Source organism: Phaenicophaeus curvirostris, chromosome 4 (assembly GCF_032191515.1).
Source record: "Phaenicophaeus curvirostris isolate KB17595 chromosome 4, BPBGC_Pcur_1.0, whole genome shotgun sequence".
Classification (NCBI taxonomy): domain Eukaryota; kingdom Metazoa; phylum Chordata; class Aves; order Cuculiformes; family Cuculidae; genus Phaenicophaeus; species Phaenicophaeus curvirostris.
The window spans coordinates 77,182,453-77,209,268 of record NC_091395.1 but is presented as its reverse complement, the minus strand read 5'-3'; the positions used below and the strand labels follow the sequence as shown (position 1 = coordinate 77,209,268).

General features: G+C 52.3%; 1 protein-coding gene across 2 annotated transcripts in view; it reads right to left on the bottom strand.

The window, feature by feature from the left end:
* The window catches only part of SFXN5 (sideroflexin 5), a 115,454-nt gene extending 96,073 nt beyond the window's left edge, over positions 1 to 19,381 (bottom strand). For both annotated transcript variants that reach the window (XM_069856658.1, XM_069856659.1), the window contains exons 1-2: positions 19,286 to 19,381; positions 10,375 to 10,443 (exon numbers count right to left, since the gene is read on the bottom strand). In XM_069856658.1, coding sequence (XP_069712759.1) covers positions 10,375 to 10,443; positions 19,286 to 19,342 — 126 coding nt within the window. In that variant the 5' untranslated portion in view covers positions 19,343 to 19,381. The remainder of the gene's footprint in view (positions 1 to 10,374; positions 10,444 to 19,285) is intronic.
* Between the last annotated feature and the right edge of the window lie 7,435 nt (positions 19,382 to 26,816).

Here is a 26,816-nt window from a genome sequence, read left to right as displayed (position 1 = left end):
TGCGATTGCCTCAGTACCTGTGTATTCCTTTCACTTACATCTTCATGTTACTGCTACGTGTCCAATTGCTAAATGTGGTGTTCTACATGTTTGGGGGCTGGGTCATATATAGGGTTGTGTAACATAGTATAGAAACTAGTACTTCATCAAAAGTAATCATCAAACCCTTATTTAAACGGGAGCGGTTATCATTACCCATTTTTAATAAAATTAGATTGTTTTCTGAGTCTTTATGAGTCTTAGGAAATTTACTAACTTCTAAGAAGGAATTACAAGGGGGATTCTGATTTAAACTCAGCAAGCTGAACGTTTATTTTCATTCTTGCAAAATGATCTCAGAGAAGAAGGGGTCTTCTTAAGCACAACGACACTGTCCAGAAAAGGGTTAAGCAGATTGGTGAAGTGTTTCTCTGAAGCCCTTGGTATTTCCAAATTTCCTTTGCGACAGAATGCTGGGGTACTACTGCCAGGTGATGGCTGTGGCAGGTGGACCCACTGCCGTGGATGGTTCTTATTGAGGTGGATCCACTTCCATTGGCTCCGTGCTGTCATCCGGTGGATCCACCTCCATTGGCTCCTCACTGTCTTCTGCTGGATCCACCTCCATGGGTTGCACGTCATCATTTGGAGGGTGCCTGCAGCTGCGCCTCAGCCCATGCCTTAGGCAAAAGGCACGCCCGGACTCTGTGCTGTTCGACCGTGTGCTCCCAGCTGCACACCGGACAGCGTTGCTCGTGTGAGCAGGGGCAGTGCTTCTCATGGCAAGGAGGCAGGGGGATGTTGTTCCTCCTCCTTGGCCGATTGTCCTTCTTGAAGCTCCCGAGAGGTGCCTTCCTTCTCCCGTTTTTCGGGAAGTGCCTCGGTTGTGTCAAAGGCGAAGGTGAGCAGCCACCTTTCTGGCTGGGCAGACTGCTCCGTGTCTGGCGAACACGCTTGGGCTCCGTGCTGTCACCTGGTGGGGCTAAACCCAACGCTGCCCTCTTCAAAGGTGAGCAGCCACTTGCCTGGCTGCTCCAGGAGCTCCCTGGCTGGCAACCACTCCTGGGATCCATGCGGTTCCATTTTGTAACTGGAGGTGATGTTGCCCTCTTCAAAGGTGAGCAGCCACTTGGCTGGCTGCTCTGGCTGCTCCCTGGCAGGGGGACACGTCTAGGCTCCATGCTGGTCCCTCGCGGTCCTAACGCCAACGGTGCCTTCTTCAAAGCAGAGCAGCCACTTGCTTGGCTGCTCTGGGAGGTGCCGGCCTGGCAACCACTCTTGGGATCCAGCATGTTCCCTCGTGGTCCTAAAGCAAACGCTGCCCTCTTCAAAGGAGAGCAGCCACTTGGCTGACTGCTCCAGCTGCTCATCCTTCCAAGCATGGGTAGCGTCCGACGACGTCGAAGCTCAGTGACCTGTAGGCCAGCTGCACTGGCCACAGCTTTGCTAGGTGCCGAGCAACAGCCAGCAAGGTGGCATGGCCCGAAAGATATCCAAAGGTGGGAGAAGAAGGAGGTTTCCTAGGGCTGAGGGCTCGTTTTGTGGGGCTCGCTCCTGCCTGCCGTGCTGCTTGCCTGAGGGAACGGCTGGCCCTTGTGCACAGGGACCGTCCTCCACCTCCACTCATGAGCCCTGGGCTCCAATCCCCTCCTCCTCGTGTGCCTGGAGTCCCCTCAACCAGGGAATGGCAATGCTGTTCCGTCAGGGCCAGAGGTCCACAGAGACCCCTCCATCAACCCTGTGTCATGCAATGGACACAGCCCCCCACACTCATCGGTGACTGAGAGAGGGTGAAGCATCCAGAGGTCATCTGGTCCCACCCTACTGCTAAAGCAGGATCAGCTAGATCTGTCCATCCAGGATCTTGAGCAGACAGCTTCTGAATATTCCCCAGGGTGGAGACTCCACAGCCGCTCTGCGCAACCGGTGGCAGCGCTTGGTCGCTGTAAGAGTCAAATGGGTGTTCTGGATGTTTGCCCAGCATCTCCTGTGCTTCACTTGGTGACCACTGCTTCTTGCTCCATCACTCGGCACCGCTGAAAAGAGCCTGGCTCCATCCTCTATGCATCCTTCCTTCAGGGATTGACATACGTCTCCCTGAGCCTTCTTTTCTCCAGGCTGAACAGTCCCAGCTCTCCCAGCCATTCCTCATGGGAGAGGAAAGTTTGGTAAAAGGAGGCGGGTGGAACGCTCCAGTCACAGCATGGATATCAAAAGTTCCCCAAAAGAGCCTCCTCCTCAAAGGTAGAGGTTAGGAGGGGACACAGGATCGAAGACACCATCAGCAAATTACCAGTAGGAATAAAAAGGCTTCCATCCTCTCTTTGTTGTGGCAATGCATTTTCTTGATCAAAATTTTTATTTATGCTTAGTAGTAAAATTAAAGGGACCAAAGAGGAAAGAGGCCCTGCAGTAACCTAAGAAGAAACGTTTCATAATACCATAAGAGTTTGCCTAGGCCAACGAGTTATCTCTAAATCTCTGTGTCTGTGTATCTTAGATTCAGGTTTTAGTAAGAAAAGTTGCACAGTTTTTTTCTTAGGAAATCTAACTTCCAAATGCCTATTGTTTCCTAGAAAACTAGGTAGAAAAATGAGATACATGCTATTGCTTATAAGCAGATTATATTAAAACTACTAGGACAGTAATTAATAGGAAAAATTATATAGGTCCTCTTTAGGCAAATTGCTTTTTCAGAAATGTAGAGAATCTGCTTTCTTCCTATTTTGAAGACAAGTTGTCTCTTCCTCAGCTTGAATGTAGACTGTGATTTTAATAACTTATCTCTAAAACTACCCTGCCATAGTATTAAGTTGACTAATGTCACAGTATTGAAATGACAAATAGGAAGCAATAAAAGTTTAATAAGCTAGGATGCCAGAGAACAGTAGAAGTTTTATCAGCTTGTGTGATATAATGTCCAAATATTACTTAAGTTATAGAATCACAGAATGATAGAATAACCAGGTTGGAAGAGACCCACCGGATCATCGAGTCCAACCATTCCCATCAATCACTAACCCATGGCCCTCAGCACCTCATCCACCCGTCCCTTAAACCCCTCCAGGGAAGGGGACTCAACCCCCTCCCTGGGCAGCCTCGGACAGGGACCAATGACCCTTTCTGTGAAGAATTTTTTCCTGCTGTCCATCCTGACCCTCCCCTGGTGGAGCTTGAGGCCATTCCCTCTTGTCCTGTCCCCTGTCACTTGGGAGAAGAGCCCAGCTCCCTCCTCTCTACAACCTCCTTTCAGGTAGTTGGAGAGAGCAATTTGACACTGGTGAGGCTGCACCTTGAATCCTGGGTTCGGTTTTGGGCTCCTCACTCCAAGAAGGACATTGAGGGTCTGCAGTGCATCCAGAGAAGGGAAGGGGCTGGGAATAGGCCTGGAGAACAAGGGTTATGAGAGGTGGCTGAGGGACCTGGGGTTGTTTAGCCTGGAGAAAAGGACGTGGAAGGGAGACCTCATCGCTGTCTACAACTGCCTAGAAGAAGGTTCTAGCGAGGTGGGTGTTGGTCTCTCCTCCCAAGTGAAAGGTGACAGGAACTTCTTCATGGAAAGGGTTCTTAGGTACTGGCAGAGGCTGCCCAGGGAGGTGGTGGAGTCCCCATCCCTGGAGAGGTTCAAAAGACGGGTAAATGAGGTGCTTGGGGATGTGGATCCATAGTGGACAGTTGGACTTGATGATCTTAAAGGTCTTTCCCAACCAAGTGATTCTTTGATTCTTTTAAGCAGAACCTCTAGAAAGTAGGAAACAACTTCACAATGTGCAGCAGCTCCAAATACCGTGTCCACTCCCCTGGCTTTTAGCAGGAGAGAGCATCATTGTGATGGTTGATGATGCCTATGATTACACCTCATTTCTACTTTAACAGGGGAAAAAAAAGGTCTCTCTACAACGTTGTGCCACTGTTTGAATATTTATTGTTGTGTGATTTCTCTTCTACTGGCTGTAGGAAGAAGTGGTGCTTGAGTTTTTATAGCATCACTTAAGGAAAAAAACGTGACCACAGGTTTTACCATAACGTTTCTTTCATACCCCTTTTCTCAATAGAAACCAGAGCACTTCTAGTGGTGGATGATGGGGCCTCAGCTCTCACAATAGGGTGCGAGACAGACCATCTGCACCCGGAGGATGTTCTCACAGCCCTAAGCCCAGAAGCGGTGCCAGGGATCATAAAATCATAAAATTGCTGAGGTGGAAAAGACCTTTGAGATCGAGTCCAACTGTATCGGTCTACTAGTAAACCAGATTCCTCATCTACACATCTGCTAAACCCCTCCAGGGATGGGGACTCCACCACCTCCCTGGGCAGCCTCTGCCAGTGCCATAGAATCCAATGCCATAGAATCATTAAGGTTGGAAAAGACCTCTAAGATCATCAACTCCAACCACACCTTTCGGAGAGGAAGGGTGCTCAGTTGCATGTCACGAGCCACATCAGCTGGCTGCACGGCCAAAACCCAGTACCTGACTCAGTTTGGTTGAACAGACTTAGCTTTAACCCACAGGTTTTAGTGCAAAGAGTTAACGTAACGGGATCTGCCAGACTCAAACCAACATTGACACACAAGGTCATCACCTGGAGTACATCAGCAGAATGTTTCAGTCTTTGTAGAAAGAGCTGCTGAACAATCACGTTATTAGGGGCTTTGCTTGGCAAGCCAAAGAAAGATTGACAAAGAACAAAGACAGAGGTGTCAGCAAGACAGTAGCCCACAACACACTGAGCTCATGGCCACCTCCAGGAACCCTTTATTGGTGACTGGAACCCTCAAAATCATCACACCAGCATCCTGGCAGGATAGAGGACAATGGTATGGGGTCCAATAGACAACTGCACACATGTACTGCACCAAAAGAAGCATGGCCAGCAGGGTGAGGGAGGGGATTCTCCCCTCTACTCTGTCCCCATGAAACCTCATCTGGAGTCCTTGTTCAGTTCTGGAATCCTCAGCACAGGAAGGACATGGATCTGATGATCCAAGAACTGGAGCACCTCCCATGAGGTCAGGCTGAGAAAGTTGGGGTTGTTCAGCCTGGAGAATAGAAGGCTCCAGGTAGACCTTAGAGCAGCTTCCGTTACTGAAAGGGGTTCCAAGGAAGACTGGAGAGGGGCTCTTGGTCAGGGAGTGCAGGGATAGGATGAGGGTGAATGGTTGGAAGCTGCAAGAGGGGAGATTGAGATGAGATCTTAGGAAGGAATGTTCTCCTGTGAAGGTGGGGAGGCCCTGGTCCAGGTTGCACAGGGAAGTTGTGGCTGCCCCATCCCTGGAGGGGTTCAAGGCCAGGTGGAAGAGGTTTTGAGCAGCCTGATCCAGTGGGAGGTGATCCTGCCCATGGCAGGAGGGTAGAACTGGATGCGCTTTGAGGTCCCATACAACTCAAACCATTCCATGATTCTATGGATTTGCACCAGACACCTCCTGCCAGCACGTGAGCCCTCATACAGACTTTTCACCTTGTCCTTCTTGCTCAAGGGCACCGTGTTTCCGCCTCAAAGATCTGTGCCTTGTATTCCCTTGGATCTCAACTGATGCCTACACATGGCTCAGAGCTGCCTCCAGAAACCCATATGTGCACATACAGACCGTAATAACAGCCATTATGCCAGCAGCACTCCAACACTCCTGTTACAGAATCAACAAAAACGGAGTCAAGTTTTGCATTCGAGGCTTTTAAGAGAAAGCTTAGTGACGGGACAGAGTGTGCTGGGATAGTTGGTGCCTCACTCTGCTCAAGTGTCCGAGTTTCGAGGCTGCATTAGCCCAATAATGATGCCTGCGAGTTTCACTGCTTTCAGGTTCAGAGCTACAATGGGTTAAGGGCACGTGACGCAAAGCAAAAGTCTTCTGGCCACCAGCACCTCAAATCTGGAAATCAAAGAACCATAGAATCACTTGGTTGGAAAAAACCTTTGAGATCAATGAGTTCAACCATACCTGTCCACTACTAAACCAGACCCTTGAGCACCTCATCTACGCAGCTGTTAAACACCTCCAGGGATGGAGACTCCACCACCTCCCTGGGCAGCCTCTGCTAGGACTGGAGAACCCTTTCCATGTAGACATTTTTCCTGATGTCCACTCTGAACCTGCCCTGGTGCAACTTCAGGCTATTTCCTCTCATCCCATTACCTGTCACTTGGGAGAAGAGACCAACACCCACCTCACTCCAACCTCCTTCCAGGCAGTTGTACACAGTGATAAGGTCTCCCCTCAGTCTCCTTTTCTCCAGGATAAATAACCCCAGGTCCCTCAGCCACCTCTCATAATCTTTGTTCTCCAGCCCCTTCCCCAGCTCCGTTACCTTCTCTGGACACGCTCCAGCCCCTCAATGTCCTTCGTGGAGCGAGGGGCCCAAAACTGAACGCAGCATTTGAGGTGCGGCCCCACCAGAATATGAACCCAGAACCTCTCACACCCCCATGCCGAGTACAGGGGCTCATTTGGGACACAAAGCCAGGACCTCTCACACCCCAAATCCAGCTGTTCTGTGCCATCAGCAGCTCAACGGCTTCCGATTCCGTCTCCCTGCTCCACAGATGATCCATACGGCAGACTTGACTCCAGCTGGCCCTATTGTATTGGATCTACAGCGACAGACAACAGGAGCCAGAAACTTTTTGTTCAAGTAGAGCCAGCAGATGTGACACTGAATAAACACAGACAGTCAATCTGCTGAGTAAGAAGGTATCGTTCGTATAAATAACATACATCTAATCCCGCTTCCATTTTAAACCCAAATATGGGAATGCAAGATGCTCAGCGCTCTGTAGATTTATGCTTCAAACAATGAGATAAAGCAAAAGCAGAGAAGTCCTCTCTGCGCTCGGTTTATTTCTTATTTCACGTTATTATCAGAGCCACAGCTTTCTCCACAAGAGCTCCCTGTGGAGCGTTAACAGTCGGTCCAGACTCCTGTCAGAAGGGATAAGTTCACCTTATGAAAATATCTGCTGGTCCCTACTGCTTCTCCCGATGGACCTTAATTACAGAGCAATTAAAAGTATTATTCCAATCATTTTAACCTCACACATTTTGAAAACACACCCACTGAGGGGTTTCTCACAGTCGTGACAGCAGGACTCGCCGGGCTCGACCTCTGAAACGACACGTTTCCTGCTTCTTGGAAAAGTTTGCAAATTTGCAGCTGCCAAAAATAAGGGATGATTTCATTAGAAAGGCAGTAATGACAGGAATTAGCATGCAAGAAAACCTTCTCTTTAGAGGTGATGTGCAATATTGACATGAGGTCGGGGACCTTGTTTCAATATCAAATGCTCTCCAAAAGCAAGAACTGGATAGGGATAATTGGGATTGTTCAGCAGGGGATGAGAAAACTCCAAGGAGACCTTATTGCAGCCTTTCTATACTTAAAGGGGGCCTGTAAAAAAATGGGGAAAAGCTTTTAGCAGGACCTGTAGTGATAAGACAAGGGGGAATGGGTTTAAACTAAAAGAGGAGAGAAATAGATGGAAAATTTGGAAGAAACTTTTTATGCTGAAGGTGGTGAGGCACTGGCACAGGTTGCCCACAGAGGTGGTGGATGCCCCATCCCTGGAAACATTCAAGGTCAGGCTGGATTGGGCTCTGACAACCTGATCTGGTTGAAGATGTTCGTGCTCCTGCAGGGATGTTGGACTGGATGACTTCCATGGTCTCTTCCAACCCAGACCATGCTAGGACTCTATTGAATCATAGAATCACTGGGTTGGAAGAGACCCACTGGATCATCGAGTCCAACCATTACTCTACCAGAATTACTCTATCAGAAGACACTACAGTTAAAACTGGAGTGACTGGCTTTGAACTGCCCCTGCCACACCACACAAGAGTTCACAGGATGGAAAGTACGGCTGCGAAATAATCCAGTCTGCATCCCTTCAGGATTAAGGGTTAAGAACCTCAGAAAGATGAGCAAGTTTTTAATTGTATTAAGAATTTATGCAAGGTCCTGTAGCTCGGTCGGGGAAATCCCAAGCACAATTACAGGCTGGGTGGAGAATGGATGGAGAGCAGCCCTGAGGAGAAGGACTTGGGGTGCTGGTGGATGAGAAACTCAACATGAGCTGGCAACGTGCGCTCACAGCCCAGAAACCAACCGTGTCCTGGGCTGCATCCAGAGCAGCGTGGCCAGCAGGGTGAAAGAGGGGATTCTGACCCTCTGCTCAGGTTGCCCAGAGAAGTGGTGGCTGCCCAACCCCTGGAGGTGTTCAAGGCCGGGTTGGATGGGGCTTGGAGCAACCGGACCCAGTGGGAGGTTCCCCTGCCCATGACAGCGGGTTTGGGACTGCATGAGCTTTGAGGTCCCTTCCAACCAAACCATTCCATGATTCTATGAATTTGCTTTACTGAAAAAACAAATTAGTAAGAGAGATCCGTCCTTGAGAGTAATTACACTCAATATCACTGTGCTTGGCTTCCCCCACTCGGAGGCATCACTTCATCCTTCCTCAAAACACGGCCACCAGTAGGACACAATGATGTAACACCCGGCAATTAAAAAAAGGATGTAGAAAAAAAATATATTATTACATTTCCCAGCATTTTCCATGGGATTAACCTTCATTCTCATTAAAGACTCATTCATTGACTTATTTTCCATTTGCTAGAGAGTTCCTCCAAGACAAACAGCGATTTATTTGTTCCCCAAGAACCCTGGGCCTGAAAGATGCGGCCATCTGTCAGCGGGAAGGAGCTCTCCGTAAACGGCTGCTTTCTCATCAGACCATTTCTAGGCTTTAATTTGCCACCTAAATTATCAAAGGAAACCAAAGAGCTTTTGGTTTTACGTACATCAAGACCAATTATTTTAAAGCACAACATGGGATACACAGAGCACGGCAAGTAGGACAATCAACACAGCAGCTTCCACGCTCCAAGAATGGGTTTCCATCTAGGGAAGGAGAAATCACGTAGACTTCACAAGATGCATGGCAGGTCTACTAAAGCATCACTGTCCTACAATTAAAGCTCTCAAAGCAAGTGGATTAAGGGTATTCCATAAAATCATGGAAGGTTTTGAGGCAGAAGGGACCTCAAAGCCCAGCCAGTTCCCATGGGCAGGGACACCTCCCACTGGATCAGGTTACTCCAAGCCCTGTCCAACCTGGCCTTGAACACCTCCAGGGACGGGGCAGTCACCACTGCTCTGGGCAACCTGGGCCAGGCCTCCCCACCCTCACAGGAGAACATTTCTTCCTCAGATCTCATCTCAATCTCCCCTCTTGCAGCTTCAAACCATTCCTCTTCATCCTGTCACTGCGCTAGGTGATCATGAGCTCCTCCAGAACTTTTCTGGAGTCTCTTTAAGTACTGGAAGCTGCTCTAAGGTCTCCCCGGAGCCTTCTCTTCTCCAGGCTGAACAACCCAAACTCTCTCAGCCTGTCTTGTATGGGAGCTGCTCCAGCCCTTGGATGATCTTTGTGGCCTCCTCTGGTCTTCCTGTAACAGCTCCATGTCCTTCTTGTGCTGACGACTCAGGACCTGGACACAGAACTCCAGGTGGGATCTCATGAGAGCAGAGGAGAAGGGCAGAATCCTCTCCTTCACACTGCTGGTCAGGATACTTTTGGTTTTCTGAGCTGCAAGAACACATTGCCCACTCATAGAATCATAGAATCACCAGGTTGGAAGAGACCCACCAGATCATCGAGTCCAACTGTTCCTATCAATCACTAAACCATGTCCCTTAGCGCCTTATCCACCCGTCCCTTAAACCCCTCCAGGGAAGGTGACTCAACCCCCTCCCTGGGCAGCATCTGCCAGTGCCCAATGACCCTTTCCATGAAAATTTTTTCCTAATGTCCAGCCTAAACCTCCCCTGGCGGAGCTTGAGGCCATTCCCTCTCATCCTGTCCCCTGTCCCTTCGGAGAAGAGCCCAGCTCCCTCCTCTCCACAACCTCCTTCCAGCTTTTCGTCCATCAGTACCTACAAATGAAACATAAATGGGCCAGAAAACCAGAAGCCTGATACAAACAGGGTAACAACTAAGGACAAACACTAATACTTCACCTAGAAAAGATCTTCGGGAGAGCAGCCACTGAAAAACCACAGTGAAACTCAATCAGCTCGTTCCACCACGAGAACTTGCTTTCTCACCTTCTGAGAAGGCCACATTGCTGGCCAGTTTGACTGAAACCGGTTCAGGGTCTCCCCAGTTACCAGAGGGAGATGGGGGACTGGCAGGTGGGGATTCACTGATGTCTAATACAAAGCAAGTTTGTGCTCTGGCTTTAACAGAGCTCAGCTGGGCAATCGATCAACTGTGAGACACAAACCCACTGGAAACCTGGCTTCATTTACTGCTGCTGTTCACAGAAGAAATTGTTTTTAATCCAAGCCTGTCTAATAAACAGTACTTTCAGAAAACAAAGCGTAGATACATTACCTCAGTAACAAAGAGAGTGCGTGGATCGATGATGTCCAAGAAGTGCCTGAATCTGCCATAAAATGAAGTCTGGAAGACAGGAAAGAAAACAAAACATGTTCAATTACAAATTGCCTCTCGCCTGCTGCAGAGAAAGGTTTTATTTCATAGATTCATAGAATGGTTTGAGTGGGAAGGGACCTTAAAGTCCATCCAGCTCCAACCTCTCTGCCATGGGCGGGGACACCTCCCACTGGATGAGGTGGCTCAAAGCCTCATCCAATTTGGCCTTGGACTCAGCAGAAGGAAGTAGCAACTGAAAAGCAATCGAGGTTCTTCAGTGGCAATATCTTATCTGATAGGAAGCCTGAAAGGAGAAAATGAGGACTTGGCTCTGCTATCTCTTTTCCCAAGTAACAAGCAATAGGATGAGAGGAAATGGCCTCGAGTTGCACCAGAGGAGGTTTAGATTGGATATTCGGAAAACTTTCATTCCTGAAAGAGTGCTGAAGCACTGCATGAGGGTGCTCAGGGCTGCGGTGGAGTCTCCACCCCTGGAGGTGTTCAAAGAATGTGTAGAGGTGGCACCTTGGGACATGGTTTTGTAGGCAACAGAGGGTTTGGGCTGACGATTGGACTGGATGAGCTTCGAGGTCTTTTCCAACCTTAATGATTCTGTGATTTTATGATTCTAAATAGAACATCAGTAGCTTGGACCCACTTGACAAAGGGGTCACAAGGCACAAGGACAGAGGAATGAGACCACAAGTTCAAATGTGCACAATACAACTGTTCTTTTAGAAGTACAGATTAGAATTTGAAAGCTGTGACCATCTTGGGACACCGTTCCCATAGTCCAGGGTCATTGTTTGTTTGGCTCAGGTCTCTTGCCCTGATTCTTGCCTTGCGCAACCTCAGCTCAGGACAAGTTTCAGCAGCTCAAACTCATCCTGTTCCCACGTTCCCTCCTCCTCTCTCGTCCCGTGCCAGCGCGGACATTCACTCCACGCTGCAAACATCTAATGAGGGAGCTAATAGTGCCTAAACCTTTAATGAGGGATTCGTTTTCAGGTGGTGGCGTTGCCTGAACCTGTTCCTTCTGTGGTCAGAAGAGAAACATTCGAGCAGGTCAGGACAACAGCCCTCACCCAGGCTCCTGGGGAACGATTCAGTAAGGTCCAGAGTAAAAGTAAAAAAAAAAAACAAGAATAAAAATGGTAATTCCACCCTGCTGGTCGTTCCTCCAAACGCTTACGGCCAACATTCATGTCTTTAGGTGCCCATGCACACAAGAGCAACCAGAAATGATGCAGCCTAATAAGGGAAGCAGTGCTTTTCCACTCTAAAAATGGAAAAGCTGTGTATGAAAAACTCTTGGGGCTTTCTGAAGGCTTTCTCCAAGAAGCAGGATTGATTTATCCTCCAGGCCTTCTCCCTTTGAGAAGAGAAGGCTTCAGGGAGACCTTAGAGCATCTTCCAGTACTGAAAGGGATTCCAGGAGAGCTGGGGATGAGCTCTTGATCAGGAAGTGCAGGGATAGGACAAGAGGGAACAGTTTGAAGCTGAAAGAGGGGAAATTGAGATGAGATCTTAAGAAGAACTGTTCTCCTGTGAGGGTGGGGAGGCCCTGGCCCAGGTTGCCCAGAGAAGCTGTGGCTGCCCCATCCCTGGAGGTGTTCAAGGCCAGGTTGGATGGGGCTTGGAGCAACCTGGTCCAGAGGGAGGTGTCCCTGCCCATGGGAGAGGGTGAGTGGAACTGGATGGGCTTCGAGGTCCCTTCCAACGCAAACCATTCTATGATTACTATCTATAAATGCATTTATTTCACCCAGAGAGCCTGATCAAAGACCCCAGAGAACTGGGAACACCAGTTCACACTCCAGCTGTAGGAGAGGGAGCATTTAGCAAATCCCTATGGAAAAAAGCAAAGAATATATGTCATGAATTAGAAGTTCTCATCAGAAAATTCAGTCCTTATCACACGTGCTCGAGCCTAACATCCTCATTTCTTCTTTTACCTAAAAATAACCCATTTCCATGGGGAGGCAGAGGCTCCTTCCAGCAATGAAACAAATAAAAAGGTGACTCGACAAAACGCCTCTTGCTTGAAGAGCAAGAAAATGAAGTGAACTGCAAAAGCAGGGATGGGAAAAGGGGAATTTCACATCCCCCAGAGCCGGGGCTGGGGATGGAGCCTCCTGCCTGCTGTCCTAAATTCTGCTCGGCTTCCCGGGAGCTCTGGAAGGAAACCTCAGTGTCTGCTCTGAACCAAACCCTCAGGGAGTCCAGTCTGCTCTCCAAGGCTTTTGTTCCTAACACACAACTTGGTTTTAACCCTCAAAGGGACAAAGATGCGTTGCTGAGCTCCCTGCACCTCTCCCAGCCCCAGCTGGAGTCAAATCTCCCCTAAAACAGCCCCAGACCTGCTCCCGGCCAGCGTCCCGCTGGAAAAGTAAATGCTGTCATGCCACGGGGCCACGTCCAGAATTTAAACAACCACCCATCGCTAATCCCTTCCAAAACAAATAAGGAATCCTTTGTCAGCCGGACCACTGAAGCGGAGATGTCAGGACCAAGAAAAATCCCAGCAACAGGACACGGAAAGAATGGGAAAGGCAGAGAGGTGCAGGGAAAAGGCACAGATTGGAAAGGATGGGAGGGTTGAAGTTGTGTGGATCGCTTGGGGGTTTAAGCTGCTCCAAGCACTCAGGCTCATCTAATCATTCATCCCCAGCACCATCCTGCAGCCCTTGAGCATGAAGTGTGGTAGCAAACATCAAGGTTAAGATGTGGGAAATAAAATCACCTTAAACGTCTGCTCAAGAGACGCGCGCTTGCAGCTCAGAAAGCCAATCAAAGTCTTCTTGGACTTCAGTAAAGCCTTTGAGACAGTTTCTCACAGACAGTTTCTCTCTTTTTCTGCTTCAGAAAAAGTCTCAGGCTGACTGGACAGGTGACCACTATCCTGGGTGGAAAACTGGTTGGCTGGAGGGCCCGGAGAGTGGTGGGAAATGGAGTTAACTCCAGCTGGAGGCCAGTGACAAGTGGTGTCCCCAGGGCTCAGTGCTGGGTCCAACCCTGGTCAGTGTCTTTATCAGTGACCTGGATGAAGGCATCGAGTGCACCCTCAGCAAGTTTGGGGATGACACTAAGCTGGGTGGAAGCTGGATCTGCTGGAGGGTCAGGAGGCTCCAAAGGGATCTGAACAGGCTGGATCCATGGGCTGAGACCAACGGCATGAGGGTTAACAAGGCCAAATGCCGGGTCCTGCACTTGGGGCACAACAACCCTGAGCAGCTCCAGACTAGGAGAAGTCTGGCTGGAAAGCTGCCTGGAGGAGAAGGACCTGGGGGTGTTGGTTGACAGCGACTGACCATGAGCCAGCAGTGGCCCAGGTGGCCAAGAAGGCCAGTGGCATCTTGGCTTGGATCAGAAGCGGCGTGGCCAGCAGGGCCAGGGAGGTTCTTCTCCCTCTGGACTCAGCCCTGGTGAGACCGCTCCTCGAATCCTGGGGTCAGTTCTGGGCCCCTCACCACAAGAAGGATGTTGAGGCTCTGGAGCGAGTCCAGAGAAGAGCAATGAAGGTACTGATGGGGCTGGAGAACAAGAGAAGCGGCTGAGAGAGCTGGGAGTGTTTATCCTGGAGAAGAGGAGGCTGAGGGGAGACCTCATTGCTCTCTCCAACTCCCTGAGAGGAGGTTGTAGAGAGGAGGGAGCTGGGCTCTTCTCCCAAGTGACGGGGGACAGGAGGAGAGCCTCAAGCTCCACCAGGGGAGGTTCAGACTAGATATCAGAAAGAAATTTCTCACAGAAAGGGTCGTTGGGCACTGGAACAGGCCACCCAGGGAGCTGGTGGAGTCGCCATTCCTGGAGGTGTTTAAAAGATGGGCAGATGAAGTGCTCAGGGACATGGTATAGTGGCAGATAGGAATGGTTGGAGTCGGTGATCCAAGAGGTCTTTTCCAACCTGGTGATTCTATGATTCTATGATACCCTGGGCTGCATCAAGTGTGGCCAGCAAGGCCAGGGAGGGGATTCTGCCCCTCTGCTCTGCTCTGGTGAGACCTCATCTGGAGTCCTGTGTCCAGGTCTGGAGTCCCCAACATAAGAAGGAGATGGAACTGTTAGACTGAGTCCAGAGGAGGCCACGAAGATGATGCAACACCTCTGCTATGAGGACACACTGAAAGAGTTGGGGTTGTTCAGCCTGGAGATGAGAAGGCTCCTGGAAGACCTTAGAGCAGCTTCCAGTACCTGAAGGGGCTCCAGAAAAGCTGGGGAAGGGCTCCTAGATGAGGAGTGCAGGGACAGGACAAGGAGGGAAATGGATTCAAGCTGCAACACAGGAGATTGAGATGAGATCTTAGGAAGAAATGTTTTCCTGTGAGGGTGAGGAGGCCCTGGCCCAGGTTGCCCAGAGAAGAGGTGGCTGCCCCATCCCTAGAAACATTGAAGGTCAGGCTGGATGGGTCTGTGACCAACCTGATCTGGTTGAAGATGTCTCTGCTCAGTGCCAAAGGGGAGGGGAGGTGGAACCGGGTGATCATCACAGTCCCTTCCAACCCAAACCACGCTGATTCTGTACTCCCAACTCCAGCAGAGCCAACCACAGGATCCAACCAAGCACCATAACCCCAGCAACACTCGAGCCTCTTGCTCTGTGGCCGCACAACGTGGCCAGATCCCAAACTGAGTGGTCCATACGCACTTCATACGTGAGCAGACGGAGCAGGAGAAAGCAGGGAAGTGTGGGAGAAAGCAGCGAAGTGCCTGATGAGAGCCTGCAGGACACCAGCACCGTGACCCATCCCACAGCTTCCACCAGACCTCCACACTGCTTTGTGGAATGTCTTACAAGTAGGGGAATAAAACTACTACAGAAGACAAAGGGAATGATTTCCGATGCTCGGAGGGCCCCTCCAGCAAAGCTTTCTCCAAGTCCTAAGGGTGAGCAACCCTCACCCCAAATCCCACCTCATCTCCCAGCAGCAGCAGTGAGGAGAGAGGACATCTCCGCTCAAAGGCGCACGCAATCATTAACATCCTGCCATACCCCTTGAAACATTTTCTAAATGTTGCTACAAGTGACAGTCGCTCCTTAATGAACAGAACGCACCGATTCTGTGCCTGACGCGCTGCCAAGTGTGCCTCAAATCATCTGTGGTGTCTAGAAGGGAGTAGCGTCTCCTCCTCCTCCTCTCCTTATTAAAAAGCTCCGTCTCCCCAGCCTGAGCAGCCCTTAGCTCAGGCAGGAGAAGTCACCCCTTCCTTACCGTGGGGAACCTGTCACTCCGAGGTCTCCACGACAACCTTGTGGATACGGATAAGGCAGCAGGGGAAGAGGAATGTAGATTTACCCCCTCAAGAGCAGGTTCCCCATGAGGGTGGGGAGGCCCTGGCACAGGTTGCCCAGAGAAGTGGTGGCTGCCCCATCCCTGGAGGTGTTCAAGGCCAGGTTGGATGGGGCTTTGAGCAACCTGATCTCATGGGAGGTGTCCCTGCCCATGCCAGGGGATTTGGAATTACATGGTCTTTAAGGTCCCTTCCAACTCAAACCATTCTATGATTCGAAGAGAGTCTCCTTGTAGACTGTGCCATTAGTGGGAGGGGAAGATATGTCTTCATGAGGAGACTCCTGCTCTTCATCTAGTCATCACAACAGCTCCTTTCTCCCCACAGGGGTCTTACCCAGCTCGAGAGCAACAGCAGGAGGACTTATCATAGAATGGTTTGGGTCAGAAGGGACATCAAAGCCCATCCAATTCCAACCCCTGCTGTGGGCAGAGACACCTCCCACAGCATCACGTTGCTCCAAGCCCCATCCAGCCTGGCCTTGAACACCTCCAGGGATGGGGCAGCCACAGCTTCTCTAGGCAACCTGGGCCAGGGACTCACCACCCTCACAGGAAAAGTTTTCTTCCTAAAATCTCGTCTCAATCTCCCCTCTTTCAGCTTAAAACTACTCCCCTTTGTCGTATCCCTGCACTCCCTGACCAAGAGCCTCTCCCCAACTATTCTGGAGCCCCTTTCAGTACTGGAAGCTGCTCTAAGGTCTCCCTCGAGCCTTCTCTTCTCCAGACTCAGCAACCTCAACTCTCTCAGCCTGGTCTCATAGCAGAGGTGCTCCAGCCCTTGCATCATCTCCATGACCTCCTCTGGACCTATTCCAATAGTTCCATCTCCTTCTTGTGTTGGGGATTCCAGAACTGGACACAGGACTCCAGATGAGGTCTCACCAGAGCAGAGGGGCAGAATCCCCTCCCTTGCCCTGCTGGCCACGCTGCTTTTGTTGCAGCCCAGGACACGGTTGGTTTCTGGGCTGCTCGTGCACATTGCCAGGTCACGTTGAGCTCCTCATCCCCCAGCATCTCGAGCCCTTCTCCTTACCACTGTTCTCAATCACGTCATCCCCAAGGCTGGATGGAAACCTTGGATTCCCGTAACTCAGGATCCATTGAGCCCGGGACTGGAATCATTGAGCCTGGGATTGAAATCTGTGTATTCAGGAGTCAAATCCATGACCTCCGGATTCGAGCCCACTGCCCTGGGACCTGAATCATTGAACCTGGGACCTGAATCATTGAACCTGGGACCTGAATCATTGAACCTGGGACTTCACGACAAGAACTTGAAGCATTGAGCCTGGGTCGTGAACTCAAAGCACTGAGCCCAGGACACGAATCCATGCACTTGGGACTCAAACCCACAACAACCTCAAGATTTGCACCCACAGCACCAGGACCCAAACCATTGAACTCGCCACCTGAAGCCGCAACGCTGGGACCTGAACCTCTGAGGCTGGGACTCAAACTATTCATCTTGTGACTTGGACTACTGAGCTTGTCACTTGAGCCACTGAACCTAAGAGTCAAACCCAAAGCCCAGGGACTCAAATCATTGAGCCTGGAACTCAAATCTCTGCACTCGGGACTCAAACCCAAGACCTCTGGCCTCGAACCCACCAGCCCAGGACCTGAATCATTGAGCCCAGGACTTGAACCATTGAGCCTGGAATTCAGACCATTGAGCCTGGGATGTGAATCTGTGCACTCGGGACTCAAACCCATGACCTCGGGTTTCTAACGAGCCACAGCAGGACCCAAAAGATTGAGCCCGGTACCTGAACCATTGAACCTGGAACATGAATTCAAACCATTGAGCCCAGGATGCGAATTCAAACCATTGAGCCCGGGACTCGGAGCCGCAGCCCTGGGAGACGTGAACCATTGAGACTGGGATTTGAATCCATGACCTCGTGACACGAACTTGAAACATTGAGCCCGGGATGCGAATCCGTGAACTTGGAACTTGAACCCATGACCTCTGGATTTGAACCCACAGCACCAGAACCTGAACCACTGAGCCCGGGACTCAAACCATTGACCTTAGCACTTGGGCAATTGAGCCTGGGACGCAAACCCACAACCGTGGGACCCCAACCACTGAGCTCCAGGGACTCAAACACACCGGCCCCAGGACTCGAACCACTGAGACCCGGGGACCCTGAACCACTGAGACCCGGGGACCCCGAACCACTGAGCCCTGGGGACCCCGAACCACTGAGCCCTGGGGACCCCGAACCACTGAGCTCCAGGGACTCAAACCACTGAGCCCCAGGACTCGAACCACTGAGCCCCCAGACTCGAACCACTGAGACTGGGATGTGAATCCGCCAGCCCCGGGATTCGAACCCGTGGCCTCTGGACTTGAACCACTGAGCCCGAGACCCGAACCACTGAGACTGGGACCCGAACGTGCCGGCCCCAGGACTCGAACCATTGAGCCCTGGGGACATGAACCACTGAGCCCCGGGGACGCGAATCCGCCAGGCCCGGGATTTGAACCCGTGGCCCCTGGACCCAAACCACTGAGACTGGGACGCAAACCACTGAGACTGGGACGCAAACCATTGACCTCGGGGACCCCGAGCCACTGAGCCCCGGGGACCCCGAACCACGGAGACTGCGACTCCAATGCGCCGGCCCCAGGACTCGAACCATTGAGCCCCGGGACCCCGAACCACTGAAACTGGGACTCAAACCCGCGGTCCTGGGACCCCAAACCATTGAACCTGGGACTCGAACCACTGAGACTGGGACGTGAATCTGCCAGCCCCGGGATTCGAACCCGTGGCCTCCGGACTCAAACCATTGAGCCCTGGGACCCGAACCACAGAGCCCTGGGGACCCCGAACCACTGAGCCCCGGGATTCGAACCCGTGGCCCCCAGACTCAAACCACTGAGCCCGGGACCTGAACCACTGAGACGGGGACCCCGAACCACTGAGCCCCGGGGACACGAATCTGCCAGCCCCGGGATTCGAACCTGTGGTCCCCAGACTCGAACCACTCAGCCCGGGACCCGAACCACTGAGCCTGGGATTCGAACCCGTGGCCCTTGGACCCGAACCACTGAGACTGGGACGCAAACCATCGAGACTGGGACACAAACCATTGACTTCAGGGACCCCGAACCACTGAGCCCCGGGATGCAAATCTGCCAGCCCCGGGATTCGAACCCATGGCCTCCGGACTCGAACCACTGAGCCCGAGACCCGAACCACTGAGCCCCGGGGACCCCGAACCACTGAGACTGGGATGCGAATCCGCCAGCCCCGGGATTCGAACCCGTGGTCCCCGGACTCGAACCACTGAGCCTCAGGACTCGAACCCGCCGGCGTCGGGACTCGAACCCCGGTCCCCGCGTCCCCGCCGCCCGCAGCCCCCGGTGGGCGGTGGCTCGGAGTGACCGCGGCGCGAGCCAATCAGCGCGCGGCGCTGCAGGAGCGGGGCTTGAGGGGGAAAGGGGGGGGGGGGGGCCGCTCTCCTTACGCCTCGAGGTTAAGGGTGGGGGGGACACTCGACTCGGAGAGGGGCGAGCAGCTCCTATAGCTTCTCCCCGTCTTCCCTCCTCCCCTCCATCCCCCCGGTACCTGCTCGAAGCGCGGTTTCCCTAGCTGGAACGGGGGATAACCCGCCGGGTCCTCCATCCCCGCAAGCGCCACTTTAAACCCTCGTTTCCCTCCCACCCCCCCCCCAACCCGCCCCCCTCCCCGCCCCGCGGGGCCCGCCCCTCGCCGCGCCCCCGCGCTGATTGGACGGCGCCAACCGCAGCTGCCGCGGGGCACGACGGGAGTTGTAGTGCGAGAGGGGAGGGGCCGGCCCTGCCGGGCAATGGGGGGGGGCGCGGGGCGTTGTGGGAAATGTAGTCCGAGGCGCGAAATTGACCGTGGCGGGAAATCAGAGTGTCATAGGGTGTCATAGGGAAGGGACCTGAAAGATCATCCAGTTCCAGCACCTCCCGCTGGATCAGGCTCCCAAACCCCATCCAACCTGGCCTTGAGCGCCTCCAGGCATGGGGCAGCCACAACTTCCCCAGGCAAATCGTTCCAGGGCCTCTCCACCCTCAACATGAAGAAATTCCTCCTTACGTCCAGTCTAAAGCTGCCCCTCTCCAGTTTACACCCATTACCCCTCGTCCCATCCCCACAAGCCTTTGTAAACAGGCCCTCCCCAGCTTTCTTGTAGCCCCTTCAGGTGATGGAAGGTCGCTGTAAAGTCTCCTTGGAGCTTTCTCCAGGATGAAGAACCCCAACTCAGCCTGTCCTCTTGTGGGAGCTGCTCCAGTCCTCAGATCATCTTAGTAGCCTCCTCTGGACCTGTTCAACAGCTCCATCTCCCCTTACATTGAGGATTCCGGAACTGGACACAGGACTCCAGATATGTTCTGGGCCCCTCACCACAAGGAGGATGTTGAGGCTCTGGAGCGAGTCCAGAGAAGAGGAACGAAGCTGGGTAAGGGGCTGGAGAACAAGAGGAGCATGTGAAGAACCTGAGGTTGTTTATCCTGGAGAAGAGGAGGCTGAGGGGAGACCTCATTGCTCTCTCCAACTCCCTGAAAGGAGGTTGTGGAGAGGAGGGAGCTGGGCTCTTCTCCCAAGGGACAGGGGACAGGACGAGAGGGAATGGCCTCAAGCTCCACCAGGGGAGGGTCAGGCTGGACATTAGGAAAAAATTTTTCCTGGTAAGGGTGATTGGTCCCTGGCAGAGGCTGCCCAGGGAGGGGGTTGAGTCACCTTCCCTGGCGGGGTTTAAGGGACGGGTGGACAAGGTGCTGAGGGACATGGGTTAGTGATTGATGGGAATGGTTGGACTCGATGATCTGGTGGGTCTTTTCCAACCTGGTGGTTCTATGATTCAATGATTCTATTATAAGGTCTCACGAGAGAGGAGCAGAGGGGCAGGATCCCCTCCCTCGCCCTGCTGGCCGCGCTGCTCTGGATGCAGCCCAGGACACGGTTGGTTTCTGGGCTCTGAGTGCATGTTGCCAGCTCATGTTGAACTTCTCATCCTCCAGCACCCCAAGTCCTTCTCCTCAGGGCTGCTCTCCATCACATCACGCCCCAGCCTGGACTGAAATGGGGGGTTGCCATAACCCAGGTGTAGGACCTTGCACATGAAATATGGGGGCAGCGTGGAATGTGGGGTCTGCAGGTTGCAGGATGGTGGAATGAGGTGGTCACAGTCTGTGTGCAAAGGGGATGAGCCCTGGGCCGGCTCCCTGCGCACAGGCTGCCACCACAGCCCTTTTATCCCAACCCTAGGTGTTACCCCAAAGGGTTGGGAAAAAGCCAGGCGTCACCCCTGCTCCCACACATGGAATCATCACAGCATCATCGAATCGCTCGGTTGGAAAAGACCTTTGAGATCAGCAAGTCCAACCATACCTGTCCAACACTAAATCTCTGCAGGGATGGAGACTCCACCACCTCCCTGGGCAGCCTCTTCCAGGGCCTGAGAACCCTTTCCATCCACAAATTTTTCCTGATGTCCAATCTGAACCTGTCCTGGTGCAACTTGAGGCAGGGGGTCCTGTATGGCTCGTGGGCTCTGCAAGGTCTCCACGCTTCCCCTGCCATGGTCACCGCTTCTCCCCATCTGTTCCTCTTTTTTTTTGTGAATCGCAGAATCATGGACTGGTTTGGGTTGGAAGGGACCTCAAAGCCCATCCAGTTCCACCCCTGCCATGGGCAGGGACACCTCCCACTGGATCAGGGGCTCCAAGCCCCATCCAACCTGGCCTTGAACCCCTCCAGGGATGGGGCAGCCACCACTTCTCTGGGAAACCTGGTCCTGGCCCCCCCAAGCTCACCTGAAAACATTTCTTCCTATTAACTCTTCCAGCACAAAACCTTTCATCTTCATCCTATCCCTGCACCCCCTGAGAAAAAGCCCCTCCCCAGCTTTCCTGTAGAGCAAAAAATAAGGCTTTTTTTATTATTATTTTTTTAGGTACATCGTTTAATTCTTCCTTCAAGGGTCAATCCCTTTCCGTCCTACTCTGGTGTCCCGAATGCCTTCCCTGCTTCAGCCCCAGCTCTAATACTATTTGCTGACCCTTTGCTCTTTCTCTGAGCATCGATCCTAATCCTCTAAACAATTCCACCGGATTTTGAAGGGTCAAACACTTCTTATTCCGCTGATCTAGAGAAGAGGATTCTGGAGATGGCTTCGCACATGCCCCTTCTGCCCCTGGTCCCGCACAGCCCTGCCTTTATCTCCACAAATCATAACATCAAGGGAGCAGATGTGTAAGCCTGCATCGAAACTTATTATTTCCAGGTTTCTTACTCTTTATTTTTGATCAAGTATTTTAAAGGTCAATAGCAATTATTAAGTGCCTATCAAAATAAGAATATATACTTTTTTTCACAAGGAAATGGTGGAATTTGAGGGTTTTTTTAGATGTTTTTGGGCTTTCACCTTTCTATTTGCTATTATGGCAGGCTGAGAGAGTTGGGGTTCTTCAACCTGGAGAAGAGAAGGCTCCAGGGAGACCTTAGAGCACCTTCCAGTAGGGAAAGGGGCTCCAGGAAAGATGAGGAGGGGCTCTTGATCTGGGGAGTGCAGGGATAGGATGAGGGGAATGGTTTTAAGCTGCAAGAAGGAAGATTGAGATGAGATCTTAGGAGGAAAAGTTTTCCTATGAGGGTGGTGAAGCCTGGGCCCAGGTTGCCCAGGGAAGTTGTGGCTGCCCCATCCCTGGAGGTGTTCAAGGCCAGGTTGGATGGGGCTTGGAGCAACCTGATCTCATGGGAGGTGTCCCTGCCCATGCCCAGGGGTTGGAACTGGATGGGCTTTGAGGTCCCTTCCAACCCAAACCATTCTATGATTCTATGAAAATCAAGCAGTTCCCTCTTGTGCTGCACCACGCGGCTCCCTCAGTGTTTTGAGGTGCTGCCCCAGCGTCGATGCTCCTCTTGCCCCTTCCCCACCTCATGTGCAAGCATGAAGACGCGACTCTCCCCAGGAACGAACAGAGGACAAACAAAGATCTGGTCCAACAAATCCTGTGAGGGCAGCTTTGCTTACTTTAATTCACCTGCCGTGTGGAGTGGGGAGTGTTTGCTGCCTGCTCCCCAGTTGCGCAACCAGGGTCAGGTTCCACGGGGCTCAAACCGCCTTTTGACCCCCCTAAATGAGGAACAACTGAGAGAGCTGGGGGTGTTTATCCTGGAGAAGGGGAGGCTGAGGGGAGACCTCATTGCCCTCTCCAACTACCTGAGAGGAGGTTGTGGAGAGGAGGGAGCTGGGCTCTTCTCCCAAGTGACGGGACAGGACGAGAGGGAATGGCCTCAAGCTCCACCAGGGGAGGGTCAGGCTGGACATTAGGAAAAAAATTTTCACAGAAAGGGTGATTGGTCCCTGGCAGAGGCTGCCCAGGGAGGGGGTTGAGTCACCTTCCCTGGAGGGGTTTAAGGGATGGGTGGATGAAGCGCTGAGGGACATGGTTTAGTGTTTGATAGGAATGGTTGGACATGATGATCCCATGGGTCTTTTCCAACCTGGTTATTCTATGATTCTATGATTCTATGAGAATCTCTATCTTGAACAGCAGCCGATCTCTGTCCTCAAGAACAGTGTTGTCGTTCAGGTTTGCTTTCCTCCAGGCAGGGTCTAACGCTGCCTCAAAGAGGAAAATGAAATCATTCTGCTGTGACTAATGCTTCACAAAGCAACTCTTCTCCTTCCAAAGGTTTCATCCTCTGCTTCCCAACACAGCAAAATCTCTCCAGCAAATACGGTTGATAACCCAAATCCCTCCGTCGCCGCACGAGGGAATCCCCCCTCCTTCCCGTTACAGCCGGAGCCAGATAATTGATACAATCCCTAATGTTGACTCGCTAACTGTTGTGTAACAACAGAGGGGAGAGAATCTGTTTATCGAAAACCACATTTGGAGTGACATAAGACTATCACTTTTTTGGTTAAATCCCAGAAAGAATATCAATTCTTTGGCTGATATCAATCCAACCAGATCCATTTCGACTGACAAGTTGCAGTTCCCCGGTTTGGGGAAGAAGCAGGGGGAGTTGCTTCCTTGGATCAGCGATTGTTAAGCCAAAACTGCTGTTTTCTTTCCATTCAGGGAGGGAAGAAGGAGCCCCCTGGGTGCTGAGCGAGCACTTTTGGAATCAGAGAGGGATTTGGGGGTCTCCGTTGGCCCCCAAATGCGACAGGGGGGTGTGGGGCTGGGCTGGCTGCTGCCTGGGGGAGGGAGTCACAGGAACAGTTCTTGTCGGCTTCCATCTGTAAAGCCAGATTTTAACAAAACTTATGTCGGGCAGCAAAACTCAGCCTCTCGACAACAAACCCAGCCGCTTCTTCCTGTGGGGATGGCAAACGTTCGCATCGCTCCCGAGCCTGGGCTGTAGCTTTCAGGCAGGCAGAGCCACCTCATATTATAGAATCATAGAATCATAGAATCACCAGGCTGGAAGAGACCCACCAGATCATCGAGTCCAACCATTCCTGTCAAACACTAAACCATGTCCCTCAGCACTTCATCCACCAGTCCCTTAAACCCCTCCAGGGAAGGGGACTCAACCCCCTCCCTGGGCAGCTTCTGCCAGTGCCCAATGACCCTTTCCGTGAAACATTTTTTCCTAATGTCCAGCCTGACCCTCCCCTGGTGGAGCTTGAGGCCATTCCCTCTTGTCCTGTCCCCCGTCACCTGGGAGAAGAGCCCAGCTCCCTCCTCTCCACAACCTCCTTTCAGGGAGTTGGAGAGAGCAATGAGGTCTCCCTTCAGCCTCCTCTTCCCCAGGCTAAACACCCCCAGCTCTCTCAGCTGCCCCTCTTCTTCTCCAGCCCCTTCCCCGTCTTCGTTGCTCTTCTCTGGACTCGCTCCAGAGCCTCAACATCCTTCTTGTGGTGAGGGGCCCAGAACTGACCCCAGGATTCGAGGAGCGGTCTCACCAGTGCCAAGTCCAGAGGGAGAAGAACCTCCCTGGCCCTGCTGGCCACACCGTTTCTGATCCAAGACAAGATGCCATTGGCCTTCTTGGCCACCTGGGCCACTGCTGGCTCATGGTCAGTCGCTGTCAACCAACACCCCCAGGTCCCTCTCCTCCAGGCGGTTTCCAGCCAGACTTCTCCTAGTCTGGAGCTGCTCAGGGTTGTTGTGCCCCAAGGGCAGGAGTCGGCATGTGGCCTCGTTAACCCTCATGCCATTGGTCTCAGCCCATGGATCCAGCCTGTTCAGATCCCTTTGGAGCCTCCCGACCCTCCAGCAGATCCAGCTTCCACCCAGCTTAGTGTCATCCCCAAACTTGCTCAGGGTGCCCTCGATGCCTTCATCCAGGTCATTGATAAAGACACTGAACAGGGCTGGACCCAGCACTGAGCCCTGGGGACACCACTTGTCACTGGCCTCCAGCTGGATTTAATCAATTAATATTATCACAGAGTGCAGTTTTAGCAGGACTGAGGTCTGAAAATCCATCGGCTCTCGGGGCTAACATGATCCCCCAGCCAGGTGCTGAGCTCTGCAAAAGCCTGCGATCCAGCTGGATGAAAAAACAAACCAGGATTAGAGTCAACTAAACTCCCCGCTTGGAGCAGCAAAGTCATTTTCCGAGGCTTAAAAGAAGGTCTTTTTTTTTTTTTTTTTGAAGGAGAAGGGATGAATGAAGAAAGAAGCAGATCTGGAGGAGGCAAAGAGCCGAGTGGCCGAACAGGTGAGTGGGATTAGGGCAAAGGAAGCAGAAGCAAAGGTCGTGGCTCGGCTCTGTCCTGTGTCAAGCACGCTCTGCTGCACCGAGCAGGGAAACAGAAGCGCTTTGTGCCCGGAGTGGGTAAACGCTGTGTGTTCCCCCAAGAAGCAGCACTGATGGAGCAAGCCTTTTCCTCACCAAGGAACCCGAGGCTGGGCTCTCCAGCGTCTCCGACGCAACGCGAGCTCGTCTTTCTCCCCTCAGCACCCGGCGGTGGGGCCTCTCTCCTCCGCTCAGCTGCTGAGCTGCCAAAAATCCTCAGGAATGCGACAACAACCTTTACCCTCCCACTCTGCAGGGGCAAAGTCAGTGGGGAGCAGGCAGATCTGATGCCCCAGGGCAGCTCCTGTGCTTAACACAGCTTGAAGGTAAATGCAGAGAACCTAAGAGGATCCCACAACCCCCTCGTTCTACAGAGGGATTGGAACACACTAGATCCGTGAGCTGAGACCAACGGGATGAGGTTCAACAAGGCCAAGGGCCGGGTCCAGCACTTGAGATACAACGACCCCGTGCAGCTCCAGGCTTGGGGAAGAGCGGCTGGAAAGCTGCTGGGTGGAAAAGGACCTTGGGGTGTTGGTTGACAGCAGCTCAACATGAGCCAGCAGTGGCCCAGGTGGCCAAGAAGGCCAATGGCATCTTGGCTTGGATCAGACGCAGCGTGGCCGGCAGGGCCAGGGAAGGGATTGTGTCTCTGGAATTGGCTCTGGTGAGGCCACATCTCAAATCCCAGGTTCAGTTTTGGGCCCCTTACTCCAAGAAAGATGTTGAGGGGCTGGAGCTCATCCAGAGAAAGGAATGGAGCTGGGGAAGGGGCTGGAGAACAAGGGTTATGAGAAGCAGCTGAGGGACCTGGGGTTGTTTAGCCTGGAGAAAAGGAGGCTGAGGGGAGACCTCATCACTGTCTACAACTGCCTGAAAGGAGGTTGTAGGGAGGTGGGTGTTGGTCTCTTCTCCCCAGTGACAGACGATAGGATGAAAGGAAATGGCTTCAAGTTGCACCAGGGCAGGTTCAGATTGGACATCAGGAAACATTTCTCCATGGAAAGGGTTCTCAGGCCCTGGCAGAGGCTGCCCAGGGAGGTGGTGGACTCTCCATCCCTGGAGGTGCTCAATTGATCAGGTGCTCAGGGATCTAGTTTAGTAGCAGACAGGTACGGTTGGACTTGATGATCTCAAAGGTCTTTCCCAACCAAGCGATTCTCTGATTCTATCACCAAGGTTTCTCAGAGAGAAGCTCCAGGTAACCCTGCAGCACCAACCAGCGGGTGCTTGAGGATCGTTAATGATGCCAGAAAAGCTGCCAGCAAAGTTGGGTACCGTCATCCTACTTTAGAAAATAAACAGATAAGTGTCAGTCACTGTCCAAGCGCCATCAGCACAGACGCTGTTGTCAATAGATCAGAAG